At 33.8% G+C, this 23,390-nt stretch overlaps 1 protein-coding gene across 5 annotated transcripts in view; it reads left to right on the top strand.

Annotated features, from left to right (window-relative positions):
* Nucleotides 1-4,048: 4,048 nt before the first annotated feature.
* LOC100384869 (odorant receptor 165) overlaps nt 4,049-23,390 on the top strand; it is a 44,396-nt gene continuing 25,054 nt past the window's right edge. Inside the window, exons 1-11 of one of the 5 annotated variants that reach the window (XM_032599546.1) lie at nt 4,058-4,117; nt 4,211-4,247; nt 5,775-6,002; nt 6,320-6,442; nt 8,212-8,329; nt 8,546-8,810; nt 9,767-9,886; nt 9,970-10,060; nt 10,134-10,273; nt 10,366-10,504; nt 15,993-16,220. In XM_032599546.1, coding sequence (XP_032455437.1) covers nt 4,239-4,247; nt 5,775-6,002; nt 6,320-6,442; nt 8,212-8,329; nt 8,546-8,810; nt 9,767-9,886; nt 9,970-10,060; nt 10,134-10,273; nt 10,366-10,504; nt 15,993-16,043 — 1,284 coding nt within the window. In that variant the 5' untranslated portion in view covers nt 4,058-4,117; nt 4,211-4,238 and the 3' untranslated portion in view covers nt 16,044-16,220. Of the gene's footprint in view, nt 4,118-4,210; nt 4,248-4,339; nt 4,400-5,774; nt 6,003-6,319; nt 6,443-8,211; nt 8,330-8,545; nt 8,811-9,766; nt 9,887-9,969; nt 10,061-10,133; nt 10,274-10,365; nt 10,505-15,992; nt 16,221-23,390 lie in introns of those variants that run through there. The other 4 variants (XM_031930497.2, XM_031930499.1, XM_031930498.2 and 1 more) reach the window with 4 other exon arrangements.

Raw genomic sequence — 23,390 nt, 5'->3', positions numbered from 1 at the left:
AGACGAGATGCCACTCTTCTAAGATAATATACACTCTGATCTTAACCAGTAGGCCGAGGAGCTGGTATGACGAGTTGCCACTTTTCCTAAATTTAGAAAAATTATGTCGTTTCTTATATTTAGTAACTCCGCTTGGCCTGCTATCAGTCATGCTTATTTAAATATTGGTCGAGGGACGGCACACACAACATTTACAGGTAAATAAATTAGACGGCTAGACAGGACAACATTAAGATAAATGGACGACACCAGGAGCTTGCAAGATGAGATGCAACTCTTCTAAGATATACACTCTGATCGTAGCTTATAGGTTGAGAAGCTAATTAGATCAAAAATAAAAAGCTGCAATACGTGTAAAATAATATACACTTTTGATTTAATTCAATATGCTGAGAAGCCTATAAGATGAGATGCAACTCTTCTAAGATATTTAAGGCAATTACAAATATCTACCTCTTAAACGGAGTGAAAACACGGTGCTTGGCCTGCTGGGCCATGCTTATTTCGAGCAGTCGACCTCTGTATGTTAAAATAAAAAGATACTGCTACAGATGCTTGACGGGGATTTTAACAGAATTGGAGGGTGCATTTGATGCGAGTTTTGCGTGTTGGTCCGCTAGTTTATGGCCTTGAATTTCATTGTGCACCGAAATCCAGAATAATTTCCTGAAATTATTTTCTGTAGCTTTTGAAGAGTATTCATGTAATTTGTTTCTGATAATATAGATGTAAGGGCACGTTTTGATATCGTTTTTATTGTTTTTAAAGTAGGTCATAATTCTTATTGAGTCTGAAAAAATTTGAATCTTGCGGATTGGATAGTTCGGGGCAATGTCTAGGGCGTTTATTACAGCTATACACTCTCCTGTAAAGATTCTTGCTTCTTTGTTTATACTTTTTGTGGTTACAACTTCTAAGTTTAAAAATATACACGCGCAGCCTACCGAAATTGAATTTTCTGACTTGCTTTTGTCTGTATAAATAACAATAGCTTTGTTGTTATTAATTAGTTTTTCGACAATTTTGTTAGGTTGTTTATTTGATTGGAGTGATTTTTCGAATACAATATTTAATGAATTTTATACATGTGTACATACATATTCTAGTTAAGGTTTGTAAATAATATACTATTAAGGTTTTCTTTTGAGTTTTCGATACAGTGAATAATTAAACAATTGCTTTTTTAGTCACTAGAATAAAATTTTTGTGTGGGTTTCTTATTATTTTGTTTGTGAGTAGCCCTGTTTTAGAAAATATACTATTTAGATAAGAGACGCATAAATATTAAGTTCGTTCCCTTATAGTCCATAGTTTTGATTCTGATAACAGGATGATGGTCCGTGTACTCATGCGGTAACCGAGTGCCAGTCTTATTGCGGAATATTGAATTTTTTCTATGGATTTTCTTAGTTTATTTGAGTGGGACAGTAAATAAAGCAACCATGGTCTATTATAGAACGGACGAAGCTTTATTTATTAATTATTGTCACAGAATCGTGGTCGGCTTCCCATCAGGTAACTCTTAAGAATATTTTAATATTGAGTAAACGGGCGCATTTTTTTCGATTATTAATGTGGTATTTGAATATTAGCTTGTGGTCAAACCGGATTCCTAGAAATCATGTCTTTTTGCTAGATTTTATCGTTGGATTTTTTATATTGATTTCGGATTTTCCTGGCTGTATGTTGTTTTTGTTAATCTGTAGGTATACTGTTTTTTGCGGGGCTAATTCAAGTCTAATAGTATACACGTTGTTTTACACAATATCAATCGCTTTTTCTAACAGTTGTCTGCATTTTGTTGATGTCGATCTGTTGCAGTATAACGCTATGTCATCAGCGAATTGTGAAGCTTGTACGCTTTTCTGTATATTATGGAGTATGTTAGATACATACATGCAGTGTAATATTGGGCTGAGCACTCCTCCTTGAGGGACTTTTATGCACACTTTACGGTTCGAGTTTTCATTATCGTTAATGTGAACGAAAGTTTTTCAGCCAATAATCGATGCCTTCGGGAAAGTGCACATATTTTGTATTCATTCCGTTCTATCGTTGATAACCATTCCGTGTGCATTATTCTTGTTACCAGAAACCAAAGGTAAAACATTTCAACAAATTCAGAATGACATGATAAAATGAGAAAACTTGCGTCCTGTATAATTATCCAAATAAGATTTATTTGGATACAATAAATAAGGAAGATAATTAGTAGACTTTAGCGAACATCTAAATTTTTGTAATTTTTTTTATAGAAAGTTAGTAAAATTAAATTGTGCGTAATATTTTTATGAAAATAGGCTTGTATTAAATATTTTTATGAAAATTAATGCTGTTCATTTATAAGATTGAAAATGAACCTCATATACAATATGATTCCTGTTAATTTTTTTTTTAATTGAATCATGCCCTTATGCAGCAGGTAAGTAAAGGACAGATATTTAGTTATAATTAAGAGCCACAGTGACATATTTTTATAGACAATGCATAATAAGAAGACATTATTGCTAGTCAACAATATTTTCATTAAAATTATCTGTCAAAATTAGTTTTTAAGCACGAATAATTACAAAAGATTCAACATGACGGCTTTGTGATATTGCGTACTTTGTATAAAAGTCCCATTCGAATCCTGACAATCGAGTTAAAACCCCATCCAGATAACACCATTTTCATTTTGTTGACGCGTTTTTGTTTTAAAGCCCATTTTTAATTTAGGAATTTCGAATGATAAAAGTAAATCAATTAATGTGCACCTAAAAGTGAATAAAATTACCTATTTGACAACCACACGGATAATTTAGATTATTGGAAAAAAAATCATGGTGATTAACAATGATAAGAACTACTTATTGTATAAATATCAAGTTATTTCACTGATTATTTTTTTGAGACCATAGGGGAAATGCGCTCAGTACGGACACACTTAGCGTTTTATGCTACATCTTTCGATAGCGAGCCTAGAATTGTTTTAATAAAATGGCAAATCACTTATTTTTATACAAGTATTTAAAGCACAACAGTTTGTTTCCTTAAATTTATTAATACAGCCTGATGATTTACAAAACAAAAAACCTCACTTTTTAGACTGCTATATAGCTAAATCCAACGCACTCTTCGGCGACCAATTTTCTTGAGTTTAGCAATTTAAAATCGTAACTATATATTTACCGGATATTTGTTTCTCAACCAATCAAATCGCTTTAATAATGGCTTCAAAACATCCGGTTATCGCTTTTTTTGTAAAGAAATATTGAAAAAACGTCGCCCTGTTATCGAATGCTATTGTTATTTAAAAAAGGTTTATGACACGTATAAATTGTTAATGACTAGAAAGTATTGAATTTTGTTAGCTTTATTATTTAAAAAAGTTTTGCTTCAGACGATTCGCATATTTTCAAAATTCACAAAGATTAACAAACAAATGTTCTTTTATAGTAACCATACCCGTTTGCGAGTCTCAGAATCAAACACCAAATAATCAGCATGGCAATTCCATGTTGAAAAACATGTGATATGGCAAAATATGATGCAAGATATTTCGCTAATTCTGGACTTTTTTAAAAGTTTGAACTTTAAACTGAGCTTCTATGAAAGTAAAACTCATTGAACTAGCCTGTGTTCAAACTACCAAGAACCTAATTTTTTTGGCCAGCAATGAAAAATAAAAATTAAATCTTTTCAAACTCACTACATTTTTCGCAAACCCGGTGTCATGAGTAAAATTTCCTCGAAAAAATCGGATCCCGATAATGGAATTCGAACCCACGAACATGAGACAGGTGGTTTACCACGGTGCCATCGCTGCTCTATTATACTATTGCTATTGCTTAATTATATTGCTCAAAATTTACAACTTTTTTTTCTGTTGAATATATATGAAAAATTTGAGAAAATATGACTATTGACTATGATATAAAAAATTGGAAAATTTAGTAAATTCGATAGAACGTTACCTTAATCCAAGTACTAAAATATTTATGCCAAATTCTGGCTCTAACTATAATTATATTAGTTCCGCTGGTGTATCCATGTGTAAGCCTGTACTGTGCATGCTCGCGGTTGCGCTAGATCTACGTATGGTAAGGCACATGCTCTACCTTAACCGCAAAAAGGGGTTAGATTTCTACCTATTATTACCATTATCTTAAGAATAACTAGTGAAACGACTAATGACATTTTCTTTTTTTTATAAATGCATAATTGGCAGAAAATGACAAGGTGTTATTTTATTCTCCATGAAAGTGGTATTACGAACAAATTATCATTTTGCATTATGAATAAAAAATTAGCATCTAAAATACAGCAGCCGTCAGCAACATATGTTGTCATGATATTTTCATAGAAGTAACTCCATTTGACGATGAAAGATGGATATTTGCGACCGTTATACGTTAATGTTAATCAAAAATTCTTATTTTTTGTTGGGATTTGGCCGTATGAAGAAAAGAAAAAAATTTATTCGTATATTTTTTGAAATGATATTTTATATTGTAGTACAAGTTAAACATTAATAGTTATTGTATATAGTATTTTAATGATAATATGCGTCTTACTGATCTTTCTCCGATAAAAAAGAAGTCTCTGATAATATATTTTTAGTTAGCTTATGAATTCTCATTCCACGAAAAATTGTCGTGTTATTCAGATGATAGATTTTCATTATTATTAAGGTGTATTTTTTGCCAAAAAAAGTGTTTTTGTATGAATTTCATAGGAATGTATATGAGTGTGCGTACGTTCGTACAATATGTTTGTATCTCAGCTTCTACCTAAAGTGAAGTTGAATCTGCCAAGGCTCGCTTTGTTTGTTTCACTGTAAACACGGTAAAAAGTCAATTTTTCATTTGCTGGTGCATTTTTATATTATAGCGATTTTTCAATTTTAGGATTTTAGTTTTTTTGTGATAATTTTATAGAAAGAAGTTGATACAAATAAATCAATGAATACCTCATGTACATACCTAAAAGTAAATAAAATTATTACCTTTTTTCGACCACGGATAATTTAGATTATCATCTGTAGTACTTTTAACGCATTAAAAAGTGAAATTTTGTAAATTGTTATATTAGTATCTAAACTGTGGAACTTTATAAAAAAATAATAAAAAATAATGGGGATAAATAGTAAATTATGCAACTATAGAGTAAATAGAAAAGCCAGTCCGAAGCACGTGTAAATTGCTACCAAAGCCGTAGACGAGGTAACACGTGCTTTGGGGTGGCCTCTTTTCTCCCGTAGTGACTATTTTTCGCCACACCAAGCGTAGAATGTGCTCGCTAAAGTACGCACTTTTCATGGGGTATGGCAAAAACTATTACAGTGTAAATAACAATTTATTTTACTATAATTATTTTCTGAGAAAAAATGTTATTACTAAAAACAATTTTTTTTACAAACCGCAATAACTAAAGTTTACACGCATGAATCGTATCAAAAATTTGGACTACCGTTATAACTCTATTACTAAACTAAAAAAATTTAAGAAAATCATGGTGGTTAAGAATAATTAAAACTATTATCAATATATTTATTGTGTAAATATCAAGTTATTACAGTTCACGTCTCTCTAAAATTTCTAACATCTATTATATGAGTTTCGTTCGGAGTTGCGCTATGCTTTTGTTCCTTCACAATCGTCAGTTTTGTTATTTTGTAAAATTTAACTGGAAGTTTGTAAATCATAATAATATCAACATACATTACAACAAAAGTATTTCTATGACATTTTTTTCATAGTTTTGCTTAATTTCTTGTTTAACACCTTTTATAGCATCTAGTACGTTTGTTTGAAAACCATAAGAAAAAATCATTTGAAATGCCTGACTCTAAAATTAACACGCAAGATCAGTGTAATTTGGACATATTCGAAACAAGTGATTATAAAACGTACAAAGATGGTATGAAATTGATCGGTTTATGGCCTTTTGAAAATTCAACGAAAAGGACATTGAAAAGAGCTTTCGTATTAATTAGTATGATCACGACATTGATATTTATGGTAAGTATTAAAATACTAATTTATCATACTTTTAAGTTGTGAGAGCTCTAATAACTCTAACATAAATTTTACGCTTTGTCCTAAGTTATCGATTAATTAATTATCTATGATATATTAGCTATAGAAAGTCGATTTTTGATATAAATTAGAGGTAATTCCTAGCTTAATTGTCGAATACATTGCATATACATTTTTTTACAAGAATTATAATATAATACTGTCTTAATTGTCGAATACATTGCATATACATTTTTTTACAAGAATTATATATAATTACTGAGTACACTTAACAAATTTCTTTTTTTACATTTTTTTAGCAAGTACGATTTGTAGAAGAGCTTAATCATAATATTGACGTGGTCTTACAATCCGCTGGAAGCATCATTTTAAGTATAGGTTGTATAGCTAAATTTATTACAACATTTAGAGCAGAAGACAACGTATGTACTTTTATAATTTATATTTAAAAACAAAATATTATCATGAGTTTATTATAGGCGGTAACATTTTTAATTTTTATTTCTTCTACCTCATCAATTCCGTACTGCTCTACTAGAGTTTTATACTTATTTTGAAGCTGAAAATCTAGCGATTTACGTGTCTGGTGTATGCTGGCTTTGTGGAGTTTGAGGGCTCATAGCCACAAGCTTCATAAGCGATTTTTGAGTATCGGAAAGAAAAATTCAACAATTAAAGGGAGAAAAGTTTAGCAGTGAAGAATAGTAGATTCATTATGCAACAAGAGAGTATGAAATCGTAAATTATTTCTGTAGGTGGGTTTAGTAATTACCTGAGAAAATAATCGACTTTTATTCAACACACCCCGACGACCGAAAAGCTCCTTTTCGCCTCTAGAGAAATAGGTGTAAAGATAGCATATTTTTCAGCGAACTCCATTCAACAGACGAAAGTAAATTTTGTGATGCGAAAGTAAAGTTTACAGGGCGAAAATAAAATTTGCAGGAAGAATGTAAATTTTGTGGTCGACGCCAGTTTATTAACCTGCAAAGCGGGACTTTATGTGAAATGACTGAAAAGTGGCTTTTTATTCCCTCTCGTATTTTACTCCGTCATTTACACAAATAAGGGAATAAAAAACTTTAATTTTTCTAAATTTTAAATAACTTTCTAAACTTTTGCAATCACAAAGCAATCATTTAATAGATGTATGGGGACAATAGTTCCACTTTTCAAGTCAACAAAGTAGCTACACAGTTAACTCGCGGATAAACTGCTATATGCAATACTATGGTGAACCTACCCGCGAAAATAATCTACCAATTTACTCTCTTGTCGCATAAGGTATTATTTTTAAATAAAAATGTATTTTTTTCAACCCAAGTGCAATTAAAAATTTGGAAAAGAATTTTGCACGACTCAATATGCTCAGATAGCACAAAAGGTTTTTGAAAAGTTTTAAAAACGTGTAGTTCGTAAACGTTGATACGTTTGTGACTTATGGTTTAAGAAACATTTTATTTACGTTTTAAAAATATTAAAATTGTATGCTTTTCGATTTATAATAAGCGATTCTTTCATAAAACATTAATGTCACGTTTTAAAAGCGGTTAAATAACATTTTTAAACCCTTTTTAAAAAGTTTGTATGACGTTTATTTTAAGTTTTATAATAGTTTTAAAAAATGCATAAAATGTATGTGAAACGTTTTTAAAAATTTTAATAAAAATTTCCCAAACAATTCATATAAAATGTTTAAATAAGACAAATGTAAAATAGTTTCCAAAATTAGAAGTACCATCCGGATGGTAATCCCAATTCTCGTTTGGATGCTATTTAAACATTTTATACACGTTTTCAAAACTATTATAAAACGTCGTATAAACGTCATATAAACTCTTTACAAAAGGTTTTAAAAATGTTATTTAACCGTTTTCAAAGCGCCACATAAATGTTTAATGAAAGGGTTAATTGCTTATTATAAATCGAAAAGGAGACGTTAAAAACGTTTTGTGCTGTCACGGCAGTACTCTATATATTACATAAAAAAAGCCTTTACCTGCACTTGTCCAAAAATACAGTATTTAAAAAAGAAAGAAAGTAGCTTTTTCAGACTCGGATGATGTTTTAAAGCTCGTGTTCAAAGATCATTTTTTCTAGAAAAAGCCAATTTATCAACTTAGCTGCGCAATATAATATTCTATAATCAAATCTATACTTTATCTATAACCTTTAACTTAATTTGTTTCAGATAAAACTTTTATTCTCTCGAATAGCTAAACAGTGGGCTAGTATTACTGATAAAACCGAGTGTAAAATACTTGCTGATAATATTAAAGTCTGCCATCCGTTATGTACTTTTTATAAAGGTAATATATAATAGGTTATCATTATTGGTTTGTTGCACGAATGAAATTTGAAATTTTAAAAATTATACTTGTTGTAAGCTTTGTCTTCCGAGTTGTTTGTCTTGGGCACGCAGTATGCACTCGCGATCGGCAAACTTCACACTCGGGATAGAAAGATTTATTCAGTACATTTACATCTGATATTTAAATAAAAAGTAATAAATTAATTTACATTAGTTATAGCATTTTTTGCTCTTGTAACATATGCATGTTTGCCGAGTTTTGGCCCAGTTATCATGAACATCTTATCACCACTGAATGAGACTCGTCGCAAGCGTTTACCTGCTCCTGCTGAATATTTTGTAGACGAGGAAAAATATTTTTATGTATTATTCTCACATGGCATGATATGCTATATGTTAGTCTGTGCTCTTTATGTAATCATTGATTGTATGTATTCATGCATTGTGCATCATACTGTGGGACTTGTTGGAATTGTAACGTAAGTTTGATTTTTTTAGCTCCAGTATTATAAGTTTATGAAAGATAAAAGTTATTATTACTCGAATGGAAATTCAAATCGTACGTGTTTGTTATATTACGGGACGCTGCTGTAGATTTGTGTACGATGCCGTATGTTCACATACGTTCGCGTACGTTTTGGTTAAGATTTGAACATTTTGTACAGCATTATACAGAAACTTAAGCGAACGTACGCAGGCGTAGGTAAACTTGTAAAAATGTTTAAACTAAGAAAAATAATGATCGTTACAGACCCGCTCCTAGGTGGCGTCCAGTTTTTTCTTCTCGCAAGCTCTAAGGCTTCTATATAAGACCGATCGAGTTACTGCTAAATAAGTTCATTATAATAGCGTTAACTGAAGGTTAAGTGTATGTTGAAGATTTCTGCAAATAATCCGTAAAATGTTGGGTTTCAAATATTTATTTCATTGATCCATTCGCGTATGTTCACGTATATTTCCGTACGCTGCTACAAAATGTTCGAATCCCAAAACAAACCGTACGTAAACATATACAAACGTACGTGAATGTAGTAAAGTGCAACGAATTTTACGTTTAGTTGCCTTATCATGCTAATGAATTTTTCCATTCGGGTACCAATTTTAATATATATGGTGGCTCATTATTCTAATCTCCGATCCTAATTATCTTCTTGGCAAGACATGACGAAGTTTCCTACTAAAGTTTAGAAGTTTTCTCTGGCAATCTAATGGTAATCTCGACCATGCCCACGACCACATATGCTTTAAGGTCATTTTATCACCTTTTTCTCTGCCATGCTTTAGCAACAATATGATTAGGATTGAAGACTTGAATTAACCACCGTGTACATTTGTATGAATGAACAATAAATGCATTAATTGTATACTATTTGTATTCAAATATACTATCGTGGTACTGCATTTCACTAAAATTTTAATTAACATTACATTAAAGATACCGCTTGCAAAATATTATTGATTTAAAAGTTACATCGAACCAAGAGTATCAGGCCAACAACTCAGAAATCAGAAGACGATTAAGAAGAGCCATTTCTTTGCACAAGGAATCCTTAGAGTTTTGTCATTTATTTATTAATACTAATTTTCACAATGTTTTATTCTAGTTATAAAATATGAATTTCACAATTTCATTTGCAGGTTTGCTCAAAAGATAGAAACAACATACAATTTGTGTTTTATAATAGTGATGTCTGTGAACTTACTTACGATGATTTTTACTGCAGCATGCGTACAGGATTTAAAATATTTTTTAATTGCATTTTTATTTTGTATAAGCATTATAGCGTTTGATTTTATTTTAGGCAATTAGAACACTGTATTACGATAAGGTCGAGTCATTTCGATGGTTCATATTATATGGAAGTATAATTTTTCATCTATTCTTTAATAGTAACCCAGGGCAAAACTTATACGATAAAAGTAATGAAATTATAAATACGTTGTAAGAAACATTAATACTTAATATTATAATTGCGTGGATATATATGGCATAAATGATGAGTTTAATTGAAACTTTTCTAAAACATAATTTAGGTATTTTACTGAGTGGTATACCTTAGGCATTTCAAGAAGTAATAAAAGAACTATGCTAATTATGATGATAAGATGTCTACGACCTTGTCAACTGACTGCAGGTGGTTTACTGGTATTAAACATGATAAATTTCGGAGCGGTGAGTTCATCGCGAAAACTTCATTGACACCTCATACGAAAATCCATTGCGCATTTTAAGTCATAAGTAATCTGAATTTGTAATGTTCCAATCAAATAAACCTTTTTATAGCACTCGTGGCATAAATCCGCATTTATGTAACGCCTATCCGAGGCATAAGTAGTCCTTTATTGCACCGTACATATCATAGCTAACCTCACGGTGCAAAACAGGACTGCCAATGCCACGGATAAGCGTGACAGCGGATTTATGCTAGTCAGTGCTATAAAATATCGTACGATACACGTGTCATAAGTCTATCTTCATGGCACGCTCGCTACGCGCGAGTGTTTATACACGCCACACGGTGTGAACAAATTTTGTTTTTGTATTAAAACCTAATATCTCACGTTTGAGTGAACGGAATTGGATGACATTTGGTTAGAGTATAGTTTGGGTTATGTGGAATAAGAGAAAAATATTGGGAAGGCCCACAATAGTTTTCGGGGGCCCCAAAATTCAAGGAAAAAAGGCCCATTTTGCGATTTTGGCGATAAAATCTTTGCCTTTTTCAATATTTATAATATTTTTTGGAAAAAACTATGCGACTTACATATTTTTGTCTACTGAACTTAAACCTATAGAGAAAAGTTGTCTTAGCTTTTTCAGTTTTCAAGAGAATCTTAAATATGATGAATCGTGTATTTTTGATAAAAAAAAAAAATTACACCCCTGGTAGAATCAGTAACCCAGTTAATGGCCAGTTCTTGGGATGGAATCTAAGAAGTGGGCAGTTTTCTTTGCCATTTCTTAGGTAGAATCTAACGCTTTTTCACATTGTTACTGGCCAGTTTTTGTATCCATTATTTCTACCCAATTACTAAGCATTAATTTCCCAAGAGAATTGGGTGTATAAAAAGATCAAGCTATGCTCAATCTAATAAAAGTAGCCAAGAAATACCAATCTAAAGTTGAGTAAATTAACTTAAATTTAAATATACTATGAATTCCAGCGGATATTAGAAATCTTGATTTTTTAATTGATTTTAATATATAAGAGCAATAAATATTTAGAAATGGATTATTGTTTAAGAAAATATTTATTTATTTTATTTAGAAAACCTTACAGTGAGATACAATAAATAAATTTAAATAATATTGCATGCAAATATTTAAAACATTGTGAAATGTAAGTACATAGTATTTTTTTTACAATCCTACATTCAATTTAGAAAGATAATCCTCGTCAAATTCGTCATCAAACTCTTCCTCATCCTCTTCTACATTTGCAAATTCAAATTACATTGGAGTAAAAACTGTATTTGGATCATTTAAATCTTTCTGTGCAGTAGGCTCTATGGCAACTACTTGTACTGATGCAGTCGATGCTGCAGTATTCTTGGAAACTTTAGATTTTTGTGCAGGACTCGTTGACTTGGTAGCATTTTCAGATAAAGATTTTCTTGGCACGTACCATTGGCTTGCATTCGACAGGACAGGACTTAAGGAACTTGTGGTCTCCAGATTAGCCATCAATCTGTGTTCTTTTATAACAACTGAAATTATAAAAATTGTTAAAATTCATTGTACGATGGATATAGAAGTACTCAATGAATAAAATAATATTTGAAAAATATACAGCAATTACCTGTTACGCACTGAAGAAAAGGTGTATCTCTTATTTGGAACTCTATCTGAAAGTTGTATACTGCGTAGCTTTCTGATTTGATAAAAGTCGACAAGACACATGAAATAGAAGGAAATGTTTATACAATTCTTTGTTCAGCACTTTTTTCAAAACCCCAGGTCTACAATACAAAACAAAAAATCTGTGTTCAGCTGCTTTATAATTGGCGTAGTCACTTGTAGGTCTAATTTTTCTATTAAATTCTTTTGGAATATCTTTTTTCAACATATTAACTCTTCTGTCCAATTCTTTTTTTTGTTCAGCACTTATTTTCACTGGTTTATCACCGGTCATCCAATTTTCGAATAACCTTAACATTAGTCCCAAATATAACAAATGCATGGAGTCGAGTATGAACTGATCCACTAGATTAACTTTAGGCTCAATAGCTAATAATGGTGATGCGCCAGTGTGGTGCTGCACATCAGTAAAAGATCTAAAGTCCTCATCTGTTCTTTTACGACCAAATTCCTTGTACACTGTAGTATGATCAACTTTATATGCAGTCACATCACACCGTTCACAGCCATTGAAGCTCATGTGTGCTTTAGTACATTTTACTTGAGATCTTGCCGGTGTATTCCTTTTTCTTGTAGAGAGTTTACTTCATAAACAAAATCTTCCAAAAATTTGTTTTGATCCATAGGTTTTCCATTGCCATAAAACATTGCAACTGGGAATGGCTTATAAGCTGTTGGCCTTGGCTTATAAAATATTCTACATAGAATAGGCCACATTGATTTAGAACTTGACCTCTTGATTTTTACTCCGTCAATGTTATAATCCAGTCTAAGAATTTGGTCATTACTCATTGTGTAAAAGTGGATTGACACATGCACGCAGTCCTTGAGTTATACCCAGGTAACAGAACTCGCCTGATGAATTGGAAGAGTCTATCATTGTTTGGATGTTATATTTTGCATCCGAGGTGCGTAAGAAACTCTTGGAACATGATGGTATGCTCGGTAGAAGTCTTTTCTTCAAAATCTTCAGCAAAGAGTCCAAATGATTTTTTGGAATTCCATAGTCTACAGCCCATATCCTCAATAAGTTCACTTCTGGTTCTTCATTTGTCATGTTAAATGTTTGTTCACTATCCTTTTCACTATGAGCTAATGCCTGTTGATCATGCTCATTAGAATTCACACTGTCCTCAGAATAGTCTGAGAAATCATCGCTATCAAAATAATTGTCACCATCCTCACTATCAATACTTCTTTTAACTTATTTACTAATTTTTTGTTTAAGCGATGATCGCGTACACGTTTAGCACTGCTCATTTTTCTAAATTAACTGTTAACTATGTGAAAAACAGTAATAAAAAATTAACAAACGCATTTTTGGAGCAGCTACGAGGTTATGTCCTTGTTCAAATATACGAATCATGCTTGTATATATAGTACTACACCTGTATATTTACTTCTTGATATAGAATAGATACTATGAATGCAGCGCGCGCGCCTTTAAAAAATTTAAATGATGAATATATTCATTAATTGAAATCTCTAAAAAAAATAACTTTTAAAAAAGTAAAAAGTTAGGCAAGTTTAATATATTTCGCAACAAAATTACAGATTGAAAAGTACTAAGATCAATCAAACAAAGTCAAGTTTATTATATTTAATCGTGATGAAGCAAGGAACAACTCTCAAGATAAGTATTACGTAACTTGCCATGCCCGTTTAATTTTGTTTATTGGTGAACAACTAAAATTTCCTTTTATGTATTAGAACGTCATACAAACACCATAAGTACAATGAAACGGGCATGGCAAGTTACGTAGTAATTATCTTGAGAGTTGTTCCTTGCTTCATCACGATTAAATATAATAAACTTGACTTTGTTTGATTGATCTTAGTACTTTTCAATCTGTAATTTTGTTGCGAAATATATTAAACTTGCCTAACTTTTTACTTTTTTAAAAGTTATTTTTTTTAGAGATTTCAATCCTTTTTAGTAAAATTTTTTGAGTATCTCATATTCGACGTCGTAGAAATAAAATATAAGCATATTTAGCACCTTTAGATCAAAGCTTTTTTGTAACATTTTTATCACTAACATGAGATCACTGATTGTTGATATACACCACCCTTGAATTATTTCTACGCCAAGACACCAAAACCCACGGCGCGAACTATCCAGACCTCGTTATCGGACACCCTGTACACCTAGACGCCGTCATCGTATGATTTATTTACCTAGACACCAAAAACCACGAAGCGCACGACCTAGACCTCGTCATCGGCCACCCTGTACACCTGGACACCGCGTTCAAGTGATTTTTACACCTAGACACCAAAAACCACGGAGCAAACTACCTAGACCTCGTCATCGGCCACCCTGTACACCTAGACACCGCCCTCGAATTATTTCAACACCAAAAGCCACGGAGCGCACGACCTAGACCTCGTCATCGGCCACCCTGTACACCTGGACACCGCGTTCAAATGATTTTTACACCTAGACACCAAAAACCACGGAGCGAACTACCTAGAACTCGTCATCGGCCACCCTGTACACCTAGACACCGCCCTCGAATTATTTCAACACCAAAAACCACGGTGCGAACTACCTAGACCTCGCCATCGGCCGCCCTGTACACCTAGATGCCGTCCTCGTATGATTTATTTATCTAAACACCAAAAATCACGGAGCGCACCACCTAGACGTCGTCATCAGCTACCCTATTTATCTAGACACCTTCCTTGAAAGATTTTTACACCAAAACACCGAATACTACGGAGCACACATTTATAATTCAAGCAGAGGAGCAGACAATGTAGGCTCAATAGCTTGTGCGGCCAACTTCACAGTCTAACCACTCGGTCAAACTGCACGCAGCTAACTTAACGATCTTACCACTTTTTGGGCTGAAGAAAAATTAAGCAAGTGATTTCAGCATTTTTGTTCACCTGCATACTTGTTTATTATGTTAAAGCTGGTTTATTGCTGATATTTTGGTTTAAAATCATAGTTTGGCATACCAGTATAAACATTTATCAAAATTAGCTGGTTACATGAATGATAAATAATTTATTTCCTTAATTGAAAATTCGAGAGACCAATATAGAAGTAAATAGTGTCACGGGCGCCGCGGCGTCGTCTGCTTCTCAAACTCGCCTTCGTGGCGCTCCCGCGCCACTTGATAATATTTTAATAATTATAAGATACGCATATATATACATATATATATATATATATATATATATATATATATATGCGCGCACTGTTTTAATTGATACCATTTTTAAGCATAACTAGTGGCTAAGAAGTGCCAAGTTTTTAAGCATGTTTCATGGGTATTTATAATTGGTAGGTATTGGCTATTTTTAATGGGTCATACAAAGTTATTTCCCTCACATTAAAAATGCGCAAGAAATCGCTACTTTTTGTACAGTAAAATGTCAATAGTTTTCTACATTTTACTTTGCCAGTTTCTGCCTTAACGACCATTATAACTGGGCACTTTTCTACCAGGGACGATTCGTCATATTTAAGTGGATTCTCTTGAAAACTGAAAAAGCTAAGACAACTTTTCTCGATAGATTTAAGTTCATTAGAGAAAAATTTGTAAGTCGCAGTTTTTTTCTCAAAAATATGATAAATATTGAAAAAGGCAAAGCTTTTATCGCCTAAATCGCAAAATGACAAAAAAATTTTTTTTACACCATGCGCCGTGCCATAAAGTACGACTTATGCCACTAGTATCGTAATATACTATTGCGAAATTTGCCTAAATTTTCTACATCATTAATTTTTTGATTAATGTACGCTTATAATTATTATCAATTGTAACTTAAATATCGTATATAAATCTTGTAGATTGTGAAAACTTCATTTTCCTACATTACAATGCTAATTTCACTAGGATAATTTAAAAAACCGAAAAATTAAGATGAAGATAGTCTAGTTTGCAGTATTTTGAGTTTGATGAGGGGTCAAAGCTCGATAAAACTAACTGCTGTGTTTACAGAATGTATTTATAAAAATGAAAGGAAAACTTGAAAAATGTAGCACCCATACATCTAATAAAAGTTAAATTTAATAATATGTCATATGTGCTTTTTTACTATTGTAGTTTAATTTATTTTGAAAATTATTGAGACATTATAACTTGATATAAGAATAAAAAAAATTTCACGTTATTATTAAACTTTAATTTTACATCGGAGGGTGCGACATCACCGCGCTGGCGAGTAAAAGTATGTACAAAGTATACGACATGATTACGGCGTGGAATGGACGGCGTATAAATAATTTTTTTTTCATGAATTACCCTATAAGCACATTAGTTTTGCCTTGCGAATCAAACTTTATCTCAGTATAGTAGCAGAAAACTAATCATTAAAGATGTGCGAATTATTTTAATTAAAACATCTATATATCGCGAACTGCTTTTCAGTCAATCTTTTGCTTCCTCCTAGAGGAAGCTTTGGAATAGCAAATTTATCAGTTTCGCTAAAACTTCGTAGGAACGCATTTGGAGGTGTTTAGACTTCGAATCATGCTTTTTTAGAGAATGTCCGTGCGGATGGCTGTGTGTATGGGTGTGTGTATGTACGTATACTGTGCTCACTTTCTTTCACATTCTTTTTTTTTTTTAAGTGGCATTTGGAACGCGAAAGTTCATCGCCTCATCTACGCAAGCCTTTTACGCTGCCCTATCTTGTGTCAACCCCACCCAAGATGCACCTCTCCGATTGACACCCACCCATCCTATTTCTACTAGATCCGCTTTTACGTTGTCCTCCCATCTACGTCTAGGTCTACCTAGAGGTCGCATTACCATCGGCCTGCCCTTCATGACACGCGCTGCCATACGGTCGTCTCCCATTCTCGCTACGTGCCCTGCCCATCCCAATCTGCGCGATTCTATTATTCTGTTAATATCTTTCACATTCTTAAAATACTAAAAACTAATAAGATTAGTTATTATAAAGTAAATCCATCGATACCCTTCCTACTAGAATGCAGTGTATATTAAGATAAAAAAAAATTAACTTTTAAAAAAGTAAAAAGTTAGGCAAGTTTGATATATTTCGCAACAAAATTACAGATTGAAAAGTACTAAGATCAATCAAACAAAGTCAAGTTTATTATATTTAATCGTGATGAAGCAAGGAACAACTCTCAAGATAATTACTACGTAACTTGCCATGCCCGTTTAATTTTGTTTATTAGTGAACAACTAAAATTTCCTTTTATGTATTAGAACGTCATACAAACACCATAAGTACAATGAAACGGGCATGGCAAGTTACGTAGTAATTATCTTGAGAGTTGTTCCTTGCTTCATCACGATTAAATATAATAAACTTGACTTTGTTTGATTGATCTTAGTACTTTTCAATCTGTAATTTTGTTGCGAAATATATCAAACTTGCCTAACTTTTTACTTTTTTAAAAGTTAATTTTTTTTTAGAGATTTCAATCCTTTTTAGTAAATTTTTTTGAGTATTTCATATTCGACGTCGTAGAAATAAAATATAAGCATATTTAGCACCTTTAGATCAAAGCTTTTTTGTAACATTTTTATCACTAACATGAGATCACTGATTGTTCTGATATACACCACCCTCGAATTATTTCTACGCCTAGACACCAAAAACCACGGCGCGAACTACCCAGACCTCGTTATCGGCCACCCTGTACACCTAGACGCCGTCATCGTATGATTTATTTACCTAGACACCAAAAACCACGGAGCGCACCACCTAGACGTTGTCATCAACCACCCTATTTATCTAGACACCTTCCTTGAAAGATTTTTACACCAAAACACCGAATACTACGGAGCACACATTTATAATTCAAGCAGAGTAGCAGACAATGTATGCTGAATAGCTTGTGCGGCCAACTTCACAGTCTAACCACTCGGTCAAACTGCACGCAGCTAACTTAACGGTCTTACCACTTTTTGGACTGAAGAAAAATTAAGCAAGTGATTTCAGCATTTTTGTTCACCTGCATACTTGTTTATTATGTTAAAGCTGGTTTATTGCTGATATTTTGGTTTAAAATCATAGTTTGGCATACCAGTATAAACATTTATCAAAATTAGCTGGGTACATGAATGATAAATAATTTATTTCCTTAATTGAAAATTCGAGAGACCAATATAGAAGTAAATAGTGTCACGGGCGCCGCGGCGTCGTCTGCTTCTCAAACTCGCCTTCGTGGCGCTCCCGCGCCACTTGATATAGCAAACTCGACAAATTTAATATTTAATCGAATTAATAAGAATAAGGAACGACAACGTAAGGCGAAGTAAGCATAAAAACATAATTAAACTCGAAGTAAAATCAGTTAGGAAAATCAATAATAATAGTAAATTCACGTAAAATAATAAAGATAAAATAGAACACCGAGATGTATACACACAGTACGACTCTACGGCAAGAGGCGAAGCGAAGCACACCGATACGCACGCACACATTGCGGTTCTATAGCAGAAGCAACCAAGCGAAGCACACCGATATGCACGCACACACCACGACTCTAGGGCAAGAGACCAAGCGAAGCACACCGATACGCACGCACACATTACGACTCTACGGCAGGAGACTAAGCAGAACACACCGATACTAATACCGAGCCACTACAAAATATAACGAATACAGCACAGCACAAGCAGAAGAAAAAAACAAGAAGCCTACTGTACATCGTGGAACGCGCAGACCCGAAAGCGATGCACGTGCAATGAAGGGGAATCCCACGGAGCGTGCAGCGCTATGGCAAGTGACATATAAGTCACGCACTCTGGAAGCTCGAGAAGCCGCCAAAGAGGACACCGCGCAAGTCGGATCAAAATGCATAGAAGAAGCTTCTATGAGCCTGCAGATAAGGAAGGTAAATCAGAGGCAAGTCTGACAGGAGAAGAGCATGAGGGGACTCGATGTACTAGAGGAGAGGACTTTTACTCTGGTTTTCTGATTGGCCCTCCCTGCAACGTCACATGCATTAAACGCTCCCAATAAGGCAAGAAGCTGCATCTAGGCCTCCTAATTGGCCAAACACCCACCCTGCCGAGGAGACGAAAATCGGAGATCGCCTCTCCTACGAGAGCATAAAAGAGCCCAGCAACAGGTCCTCACGTCGTCAGTCTGCTTCAAAAATCGTTGCCACGCGAAAGCTCTGCCCTAGCCCGGTCCGGTATAACATCTTAGAACTTAGAATATTTTTGACCGTTCGGGACTTAGAATCATTTTTACAACACGGGACTTAGGGAAATTCAGATCCGGGACTTATAATATTTCAACTAGCAAAAAGACTTCGAAAACTTCTATCATTTAAATTTAAATAATTTGCAGTCGTAGAACATTTACATTGTGGTTCCTTGTTTTCGATAAATAATTCAAAAGTTTTTGATAGTTGCGAGCGAGCGTTATCTAATTTCTGTGGCAAATTGAATAAACTGCATTAAAATTTAAATCGCGAGTGAATAATTAACCCGAAACCTCCTGATTCCTGTCGCCCCGTTCAAATCGAAACCATCCGCTTTCTCTCTCATAATTAGTGGTTTAAGTAGCATTATATTGCGATAAAGACCTCACGGTTAGGGTTACGTCTATTCAGCGAGTTATTCGAAAAATAGCAGAATCCGAATTAAGAAACTTAAATTAAATTTGTATGTGTCGTGAAATTAATGCGGTTTTAAAAGACTTTCCAGCGGCTACCGGAGGCCGTTCTATTAAATAGATCGCGAAAGTAGTCAAGCACCGACGGCGCTCAGCTTCGCGCTCCGAAGCTTTGTCCCCGTCCGTGTTTAGGGAAGCAGAATAACCCGTAGAGTTACTGTCCGGCGACAGTTTTCAATAGCTTAGGACATAACAACTGTTATGATTCTAGAACCACGCGACCGATCGTAATAAAATTTGACGTGCATATGTTTTCTAATTCTAAATTCGGGAAATTTTTTTTCATGATTCTGACCATTTTATGATTGTATTACAGCCATTTTTGGATTTTTGAAAAAATGTTTTTGCTTTTTATCTTTTAAGATATGGTTTATACAATATATTTAACAATTGTGTATCTAAAAGAGAATAAAATTGCCTACTTTTTCCCGCAAGATTTTTCAGATTAACCATTCCGTTCAATTGTTATGATAAAAAAGGTGATTTAAAAAAAAATTCAATATCTCCAAAACTAAATTGTCAAACGTCTTGAAAAAATGTATGACAATTAAAAACGATAATATCTTTTTGCTGTACAAATTTTAAGCCAATTTAGCGACTAGTTTTTTGAGCTAAAAATTGAAAAGAAGAAAAAAAAATGGGTTTTTGATGTCGTACGATTAAGAGAGTAAAAAGGCTTTATTTAAGTTGAAATTTTGGGAAATATCGATCTTTTGATCACCTCCGCTAGGTTCTTTTTGCAGCTTATGAAACCATTTAGTTTAAAAGATATTATGATTCAAATTCTTTGTCTTTCACCCTGTATAACTGATAATTACTATTTTCGTTAAACCTTATAACTCACTAAGTGAAGTTCAGAATGTTTTAAGAAAATTCATGATTTTGTGTGGTTATGAGGGCCCTATGGTATTTAAAATATTGAGGTTTAAATTTTTACATGAAAATTATATGATTTGATATTGAGACGAGTGCTCCTTCAGTAAAATAATAATGATTAAAAGTATTTTAAAAATCATTAATATACTGTATATTTGAACAATATTGTATCTATTGGAATTATACATTTTGTTGGAGGAAGCTACGTATAAAATACTACGTAAAAGATACACCAAAGCCCTGGTAGAAACGTTCGCGAACCATTCACCAACGGTTGGCCAATTTTATGAAGTTTGGCCAACAGTTCCGCCAACCATTGGCCAACAGACGCGCTTGTTTCGTCACGCTTTTACACTATCCATTGGCCAACGGTTGGCCAATTTTAAAACTCGCACAAAAAGATAATAAATCATCAATGCCTGCTCAAATAATTTATTAATATGACACTATTATTAATAATCAAGCATTAGATCTAACAATAATATGGTTTTAACACCGTAGAAATAGATTTTAAGTGAGTATAAACTTTCATTAAATTTTGGGGTTATGTGAAAAGGTGTACGCCCGAGTCGCCACGAGTGACTATAGTGCGCATGCGCGGCATCAGCTGCAGAGCGCATGTTTGCTAATACACACAGAGCAGGCTTCTAATAAATAAATTTGGTTGGGCAACGGTTGGCCAGCGCCGTGGGCCAACCGTTGGTGAACAGGACATCCTGGTTAGTTTGTTTTCTACCAGGGAGGCGCTGCGTAAAATTTGCTTAAGAATAAAAAAAATTTGCAGACTCCTCTGTTTTTTTATTATAGAATACGAACACTGTCGTCAATTTTTTTCACAGAAATTTACGCATATTTATATGTGTTTCTAACCAACCTAACCATCATAAAACAACAGGCTATTCATTAGATAGGTTGCTCGCGCAATTTTCGAGAAAACGATTTTTACATTTTAGCTCTTTACTTCAAAACCGCTCGACGAAATCGTTTAAAATTTTAGTAGCAGATAGATTTTTTTATGGTGAATTACCAAATAAAATTTTGAAGCATTTGACTACATTGTTTTAGAGATATAAGGAATACAAAAATTAAAACCTTGATATCTTACGAACCATAGGGGTTTGAAAGCTGTGCAATGAACTTAGCCAAAACACATGAAATATATTATTATTATTATTATTATTAATATTACTATGAAGGGGGGACCGGACAAAGAAGAAGAAGCTAAGGATCTCTATTACGAAACTTTAGAGCAGGTAATCGAACAGTTCGCGTCTTACGACACAAGAATAGTATTAGGCGATTTCAATGCTAAAATAGGTAGGGAGGAAATGTTTAGGCCTACTATAGGTAAGGAAAGCCTGCACGAAGCCAGCAATGATAATGGTATTAGGGTCATAAATTTCGCGGCGGCAAAAGATCTTATAATCAAAACTACGTGTTTTAAGCACAAGAACATACACAAGGCAACGTGGACATCGCCGGACGGGGCCACACAGAACCAAATTGATCATTTCCTCATTGAAAAAAGACGTCATACTAATGTTCTTGACGTAAGGGCTTACAGAGGGGCAGATAGCGACTCGGACCACTTCCTAGTAGTAGACAAATTAAGAGCTAGACTAGTAGCGAATCAAAATAGTAAGCGAGCAAACAAGGTAGAAAGCTTCGATATTGAGAAACTACGAGATAGAACAGAGCGAATTAGGTACCAGATAGAAATTAATAATAGGTTTCAGGCACTTGAAGAAGCAAACACATCGCCGGAGGGGAATGACGAACCGAATAGCTTATGGGGGGACATCGAAAAAACGGTAAAAGAGGCCGCGAACAAAGTAATGGGTAAAAAGAAAAAGACAAAGAGCAAACCATGGTTTGACGAAGAGTGCGAACTCTGGTTTGAAAGGCGCAAAAAGGCTAAATTAGATAGCTTACAAAATAGAAGCGATAGGACCGTAGAAGAGTATTCTAATGTAAGGAAACAGACGAGCGCGATCTACAGAAATAAGAAGCGGGAGAATCAAAAGAATCTTATTAGGAGAATAGAAACTAACAGTAAGGAAAATAACCCCCGCGAAATGTACAGAGGGATTAACGCTATCAGAAAGGGTTTTAGGAGTAGAGTGCAATTGATGAAGGACGAAAACGGGGACCTCGTAACAAATGACAACGAATTACTGTCGCTGTGGAAAAATTATTTCGATAAATTATTAAACGTGCACGAAAATAGCGAAGAATTAGGGGACGAAATTCACACTGCTGAACCCCACGTGGAGGAACCGAGCTACCAAGAAGTAGAGGCCGCGATTAAAAAACTAAAAAACAACAAAGCCGCGGGAAATGACTCTATACCAGCTGAGTTACTCAAATATGGGGGCGTCGAGCTCACTTTCAAAATCTATAAACTAGTATGTGCCATCTGGAAAAATGAAACAATACCCGAAAATTGGAAGGAATCTATCATTATACCGATTTTTAAAAAGGAGGATAAGACAAACTGCAATAACTATAGGGGTATTTCACTTTTAGCAACGTGCTACAAAGTTCTGTCAAACGTAATACAAGCTAGACTCACTCCATTCGCGGAAGATATAGTAGGAGATTATCAGTGCGGATTTCGGCGCAACAGATCGACGAGCGATCAAATGTTTACCATAAGACAGTTGTTAGAGAAAAAGTGGGAATTTTGCGAAACCATACACCAACTATT

Source organism: Nasonia vitripennis, chromosome 4 (genome assembly GCF_009193385.2).
Source record: "Nasonia vitripennis strain AsymCx chromosome 4, Nvit_psr_1.1, whole genome shotgun sequence".
Classification (NCBI taxonomy): domain Eukaryota; kingdom Metazoa; phylum Arthropoda; class Insecta; order Hymenoptera; family Pteromalidae; genus Nasonia; species Nasonia vitripennis.
This window is presented reverse-complemented; position numbering and strand designations above follow the sequence as displayed.